Source organism: Nanorana parkeri, unplaced genomic scaffold (assembly GCF_000935625.1).
Source record: "Nanorana parkeri isolate BGI_ZX_2015 unplaced genomic scaffold, ASM93562v1 scaffold2787, whole genome shotgun sequence".
Classification (NCBI taxonomy): Eukaryota; Metazoa; Chordata; class Amphibia; order Anura; family Dicroglossidae; genus Nanorana; species Nanorana parkeri.
The window spans coordinates 34,566-42,025 of NW_017309055.1; the positions used below are offsets into that span (position 1 = coordinate 34,566).

Below are 7,460 nucleotides of genomic sequence, written 5' to 3' on the forward strand. Positions count from 1 at the left end.
GCGGGAGGGGAGGGAGGGTAAAAAACAACTTGCGGAGGGGGGGGGGGGGCGCGGGGGTTGGATGAAGAAAAAAGCGTGTATAACTGGCTTAAAGCCAGCATAACAGGGTTGCTTTTTGTGGCACATATAATGGCTTTAACCCGGGTATGTTTATTGTGCCTGGAGTTAGGCCTTAAGATGTTTTAACTTGGAAAACGTGTAGAAATATTGTCTAGCCTCCTTGGTGTTTATGGGTTAAAGTGAACCATCCCGTTTAATGAGCCTCCAGCAATAAATAAAAGGTACCGTATTTGCCGGCGTATAAGACGACCCCCCACTTTTTGTGTAAAAATATAGGTTTTGGGCTATACTCGTCGTATAAGACGAGTATAGCCCAAAACAATGTTTAAATGCACTTACTAACCTCCTTGGCGGTATTCCCGAGTGTGGCTCGGGGGTAATTTTCAGTACCATAAGTGTTAACCCCGAGCCACACTCGGGATTACAGTCTCTTACCTTGTCCAGGATCCCAGCAGCGTCCTCCATCTTCCGTCCTTCAGCTACTACCGCGCTGAGCCAATCAGGCCGGGGTGCGTATTAAAGAATACAAAGCCTGCCGTGATTAGCTCAGCGCTGAGCCAATCACGGCAGGGTTGTATTCTTTAATACAAAGCCTGTATTTACTGAATGCAAAGCCTGCCGTGATTGGCTCAGCGCGGTATACTGTATGTAGCCGAAGCTACATACAGTATACCGAAGTATACCCGGCGTATAAGACGACCCCCGATTTTCGGGCGATTTTTTTGGGGGTCTCAAACCCCGTCTTATACGCCGGCAAATACGGTACATATGAAAACAAATTGTCACTTGGCTACATGCCTCTCTAGCCTGGTTGTCCCTAATCCCCCTAGTCTCTATTGCCCCGGCCACCATTTAACAAATATATTTTGTCGGTGGCTAGCTTTTTTTCCCCTTTGTTCTCTGTGCTGGCCCACAGATGATGCCTGCCCCAGATCTCATGCATGTGGTATACGAGATCTGTCACATGTTACATCCTGGCCAAACCCAGAAGAAGACTGAGCGAAGATGTTAGAGGCGAAGGGGACGTTCCATCAATGGGGGAGAAATGTAAAGCCGACTTTAGTTCTGCTTTAAAGGAGAACTATGGGGTCAGTGTTTTTCCCCATAGTTCTGAGGGTAACAGGAGGACACAAACTAGCGTCCTCCCGGTACCCTAAGCTCAGTATACAGCGAGCTACAGCTCGCGGTATACTAAGACACCTCAGCCGGAGCGGATCCCAACCTGGATGTCGGGATCTGCCCAGCTGCGTGACTGACAGCTGGCTCTGCCTATCTAGAGGCAGAGCCAGCTGTACCCGCCCCCTCCCCCGTCCGTTCCGCCAGTCAGCGCTGGCAGATCAGAGCGGGGAGAGGGGAATCCAGCCCCTCCCCCTGTCACGGCAGAGAGCTGTGACAGGATCGAGAGGTGAGCGAACCCGGTATGTGTTCGCTCACCTCCCGATCTACTGAGCCGACCTGTGACAGTCTCATTGTCACAGGTCGGCTAGAACTATGAGGTGAGTGGAAATCACTCATCTCATAGTTCTCCTTTAAGTAATGTGTGGTGCATACTCAACACCTTTTTTAATGTATCAGTTACAGCAACTTCACCCATATTTACATTTTTGTTTTTTTATTGTTCCTGATGCAGCTGGGTCCATTTTTGGCAACATTACTTAGTTCTTCCAGTAGTGACCCAATTTCGTAGGTGATACTAGCACTACCTCTAGTAGTAGTACTAACTCAGGCACTACACGTGTTCCAGGATCCCCATGGCTCTACCAGGTATAAATTATTTATACATTTACATTGTGCCAAGCTGGAGTAAAGTAAGTATATCAATATTTATACCTGGTAGAGGTTTTTTTTTCCTATGCCAGAATAACTTGTGGAAGAAGCAGATAGTCCTGAAATCAGTCTTCAGGACCGTTCATATTTTTGCGTACAGTGGTTATTTCACTGATGGTAATGCTACATGAATAGGCTAAAGTGTCAAATAATACATTTGGTAGTACAGCAACTTTCCACGTCATACTTTCATATTGATAACTCTTCTAAATCACGAGCCAAGCTCCCTGCAATAAAAATAGATATCACTAACCTTACTTACCCCCCTGTAATAGATTAGAGGACATATGTTATGAGGAACATTTTGAAGGCTTCCATTACCGACCTCTGTTCCTGAAAATGACAGTTGTCTGCCATGCTCCTCTCCTTGGTCTGCAGTACATTGTGAGCAAATCTACCAGAACAAGAATGCAGAGTTCTACATTTACTGGCTGAATACTTTCTCCATAGCAGCAAGATTTTCTGATGGAGCTCAGGAATGGCAGCACACACTTTCTTTCCATAGTTATTTTGCCTACTTATTTCACAACTGGTTATGTTTTCATTTTCAAAGTAGTATGTCAACATTCTAAAAATGAATGGTGCAAATAGGCAATGTATAAAATCAGCTCAAATGCAATTTCATAGATTGGTGTATTTTGCTGGGTCTTTGGGTTCATTGTGAATCTTACTCTCTGTTTCATTGTGATCTGGTAACATTCAGTTTTTGGTTTTTGTGCTTCTGCAGAAAATGGAAATCATTCTCCTCTTCCCAAGTACGCTACATCTCCAAAACCAAATAACAGCTACATGTTCAAGAGAGAGCCACCTGAGGGCTGTGAGAGGGTGAAAGTGTTTGAAGAAGGCTTGTAAGTGTGCATTTAGGTGTATTTGTCATCAGACCATTTGGGCTACCAAGCTAGAATGCCTTATCGCCATACTTATTGTGGATCAGTGGCCCTGAAAGTACTGAAGCCACTCGACTTGCCTTTAGCAATCGAGTGGCTTCAGTGCTATATGAACCCACTGGGCACCTTCTCTGACGCTCAGCGGGTTCAGCAGACTCCAACACACTGCGGCCCCCCTTGTCCTCAAGTGTAGCTTCCCGTACAGTCTGACTTACTGACACTCATCCAGCGGTCACCACGCACTGCTGTTGCGGCCAGGTCTGGCCATGTCAGTCCCACAGCCCTAACATCTGATCGTTCCTGCCAGCTATACACCATCCAGGCACGCATCCATCCATCCCATGGTCACCCCACTTTGTACCCTGGCTAAGTCACGCTCCACACGGGGATCACAGAGGATTTCCTTCTGAGACACAGGGACACCTCAAACGTAAGTCTCTCTATACAGTAGTAGCGCTCTAAAAATATCTGTGTATGTCGCTCCATACAGGGTCCCTCACCCTGTTCACCATAGAGCTTGCACACTGTTTTTTAACTCTTAAAATTATCAATTTTTATTGTAATCACTTGTGCCCACGTCCCCAACAGTTGGTGCTCCAGGTAGTGCGCTTTTCCATTTGTTTTACATTTTTGAGCAAATTGTTGTATATCCTATGTGAGACACACATTTATGTTCCGGTTTTAGATGACTGATGATATCATGGCAAATGCTGTAGAATTTCCCATTTTAAATGGTATCAGTCCAATAAAGTTGCCCAGTATTTAACTAGATGTATATGAAGCCTCACTATAGGGACTCTTGAGAGCACTTGCTTACCTTCTGCTCACCCCTTCCCCTCTTGATATGTGTGGGTATCCTCCTATGATCACCACTCACGTCATTGCTTTTCTTGCATGTTCATTGTTTGGAATATCTGATTTCAGCTCTTTCCAAAGAGTTTATATTCTATAGATGATTTATGGCTCTAGAATCATTCTAAATGTACAGTATTCACATTTAATCTTTTTCTTTCTTTTCCAGTCTTGTTCAAAGTAAATATTTTAAAGCAAACCTGTGCTTTGTCCATGCAGGGCAATGAGACTGGTTCATTATAATCCACCTCAGCAGCACATACTTGCCTTTCTTTTGCTCCCCACCACTTTGATAAACCTTCAAGAGCAAAAAAACAAACAAACCTGGTGGCACTTTGTATGGAGGAGCATATGACTGTCACTCCTTTTTCTCATGGGACAACATTGGTGCCTTGTGATTGATGCAGTTGCAGTCACATGGGGGTGGGGAGAGTCCTACGCCTCGTGTTATCTCTGAGCAATTCAAGTTTGTTTTCTGGCTGCTAGTAGCTGAATAGAGTGGCCAGGGAGTGAAGGAAATGGAATTCTGTGCCGGTGGGGATGGGGCATTAAAGTCTGATGCTTGCCCTAAAGTACAAGTTCAGGTTTTACCTACCCCCAATTATCTAGTAGGGCCCCACACAGACCTAAGATGTATCGTAGTCCTGCTCTGCCATTAATTTCTACAGCTCATATGGTAACGGCTGCACACTGCAGGGCATGTGCCTGGAAGAATAGATGTAAGCACTGTCTTGTCTGGTGTACAGCCAGGCAGTGGGAAACAGGACTGCCCTACTTCAGGCTGGTGGGCCTATGAAATGGGAGGTATTGTGTACAAATCCCCAGTTTCTTTTTTTTTTAATTAACACATTTAAGGCTCATGCAGGATGTTCATATCTGTGTACTGTATAGGATTGTATCTTAGTGCTAGTTAACATTGTGAAGCACTTGCTGGCAGGATTGTAGGTGGTGTGTATGTGTCACCTAGGTCTCTCACATACACATGGTGTGGGGCTCCAGGTTTTATCCCCGATGTGAAGAGAATAAAGTTATTTTCTCTGAACATTTTAGAAGTCTTGTCTTGTTCTGGGTCTTGGAGCCAGAGGCTTTGAGTGGGATAGAGTATCCATTCCTAGATCCACATCTTACCCAACTAGCCAGACCTCATTATTAGTCCTGGATGTCCACAGGCCTCCATATATGTGAGCTGGCTGATGCTCAGGGCTCTCTTACTCTGCTGTGGAATCCTGCTGTTGGGTGAAAAGGCTGAGTGCTGATAGAACACAAAGTTACATGTGCTGGCTGTTTGTGTCGGGGAACCCATTAGGAGGCAACATGTTAGTCAGGAACAGATGTGAATGTAGTTGTTTGCTCAGATGGACAGATGTTTTATTTCATGCAATGGATTTACTGTACAAAGTCCTCCTGCACTGAAGCTGTTTGCTGCCTTGTAGAATAAGCTGCCAACACCCGGCGAGCCTTGCCCCTCACAATATGTATAGCTTCTTTTTGATTATAGTCACTATATAAATATTGAGCTGGAAATTGAAACTTAAAGGGGAATGTGAGGCAAAAGACAACATTTAGTAATGAGTATTATAGAGTCTATAGACTGAAAAACAATTGCCTTTGTATTTTTGCTTTGGAAGCAATATTTGGAAGAAGAGAAAGGCCTGCACCATGTATGACGCAGCTTGTTTGTGTGGGTGTGTGACAAGATTGTGTTCATGAGTCTACATTGACTCAGCATTGACATGTCCCAGCCTCTCCTGCTCCCGCCTGGTGTGGAGCAATTGGTTCATTATGCATTCATTGTGTCGGTAGTGTTTCAGCTCACAGAATATGAAACCTCATTTATACACAGTGCAAATTTGCTGGCAATTTGTATCATAGCTGAAGTTATTAAAATGTAGAAGTAGTAATACCATATTTTTTATTATTCATATCTATCATTCTTTTTGCTAATGCCTTTTGTACCTAACTCTAGGCCGAAGCCCCTGCAAGAAATCCCACAATTCTATTGTCCGGACAAGAACAAAGTGAACTTTATTCCAAAGAGTGGCTCTGCCTTCTGCCTTGTCAGCATCCTGAAGCCTCTTCTGCCCAATCAGGAATTTACCTTCAAAGGCACCAACCACAGTTTGACCGTGCCTTCAGTTATCCCTCCATCATTGGTTCAGAATTTCAGCATGGCCTCCATATCATCCAACATGGAACAGGAGCGCAGTTCTCGCGGTACAAACACACTTGTATCACCAATGTCTCTACTGCACCCCACCGGCCAGATCGATGAGGAAGATGACTGAATCTGGGCTATCTTTCTCTGAGCTGGAGGACTGCACTGATTTCATAATACTCTGGATGCAGTATTTGCCATAAACTTATTTCATTACTGACTGTATTTCTCAATTTGAACGAACAGCATGCCTTACCATTGATGGTATTGAGATGAATTGATCTGCTCAGTGTCTGATAATGGAAAGGGCTTTCATTGTTAGCCTTTTGTCACTTTTTTTTGTTTTAAAATCTGACTCTTGCTGCCGGTGTGACTGCCATGATGGCTGGGTCACTTGCTGATAATGAACTGCTGGTAGCCTTGATACCACCGTTCCCATGATCTGGCCAATATGCTGTAGTATTTACTGACCTTTATGCGACTGTTATAAAAGGGTTATATGTAACCGATGCTGTGTATGGGGAAGTGTAACACTGGGAGGAATATCGTACACAGGAGCACTGTGCTCTGCTCTTTGTCTGCACCATGCTGGCAGAACTATCAATGGAAATGTGCTGGAGAGTGACAGGATAGAAGCTGTCATTCTGCTGTATTGTGCAAGGTTCTCATGTCCACTATACTCTATATGCAGAAAGTGCCACGGCAGTTATTGATCACATGATCCGGTGGTTGCTAGGAGAACATTACGCTGTGCTTCATGAAAGGTGGAGGTATGGAACAGCTGCTATGCTGGAGATTACCAGTGCTATTTATTAAATTAGGTTAATGTAACCATAGTGACGTAATTAAAGGTAAAGACATATTCTTTTACTTCTGCACGTGTACAAACTACATATGTGTTGGGAAAGATGGCGTTTACGTGGCTGTGATATTTCCTATTGATTTCAGCTGCTTTCCAGCTGTGGGGACCAATTGTTTTTGGATGTGTTGAGGAAATTCTGGCTCAGTTCTAGCCCCTTATCAGGAAAGGTGAATGTATATAAATGAAGAGAAGAGGCTGAGGAAATGAAGCTCTAGATGATTAGTAAGTATGTTACATGGCATTAAATGTAGGGGCTGCATCTTCAGTGTATTCCAGTCACAATCCTGATTGTTATACATTCATACAACATTTTCACTATATAAATGCCTTCTCATGTCACTAGGGTCAGGCAGCTCAGCATTCATGTGTTATGGAATGTCATGTGACACACTTTCCTGGGGTTCTGGGCCTCGTCATGTTGACCTTCTGTGATCAGCACTGCAAGAATTTGAGTGTTTATACCAACAGTAGGCAACCTCGGCACTCCAGCTGTGATGAAACTACAAATCCCGTCATGCCTTTGGCTGGCAGTCTTGCAATGCCTCATGGGACTTATAGTTTCACCACAGAACCTGGTTTATATTCTTAGGGTAACAGCAGACAGGTGTCTGTGATTTTATATTGGAGAATCAATCTTCTGCCTCTGTTGTATGTTAGCCTTATGTCTCAGGCTCATTAGCTGAGGGTGACTCTGAATAGTGGCTTGAAAAGACTTGGCAGTTGCAAATGCAGTTCTGATTTACTAAAATTGAAGAAGACAGAATCTGGAGCAGCTGTGCATGGCAGCCAATCGGCTTCTATCTTTCATTATCAACAC

The 7,460-nt window shown here is 44.1% G+C and overlaps 1 protein-coding gene across 1 annotated transcript in view; it reads left to right on the top strand.

The window, feature by feature from the left end:
- Positions 1–6,145, top strand: part of FAM117B (family with sequence similarity 117 member B) — a 37,682-nt gene extending 31,537 nt beyond the window's left edge. Inside the window, exons 10-11 of the mRNA XM_018574178.1 lie at positions 2,615–2,735; positions 5,593–6,145. Of these exons, the coding sequence (XP_018429680.1) occupies positions 2,615–2,735; positions 5,593–5,911 (440 nt within the window). The 3' untranslated portion in view covers positions 5,912–6,145. The remainder of the gene's footprint in view (positions 1–2,614; positions 2,736–5,592) is intronic.
- The last annotated feature ends 1,315 nt before the right edge of the window (positions 6,146–7,460 follow it).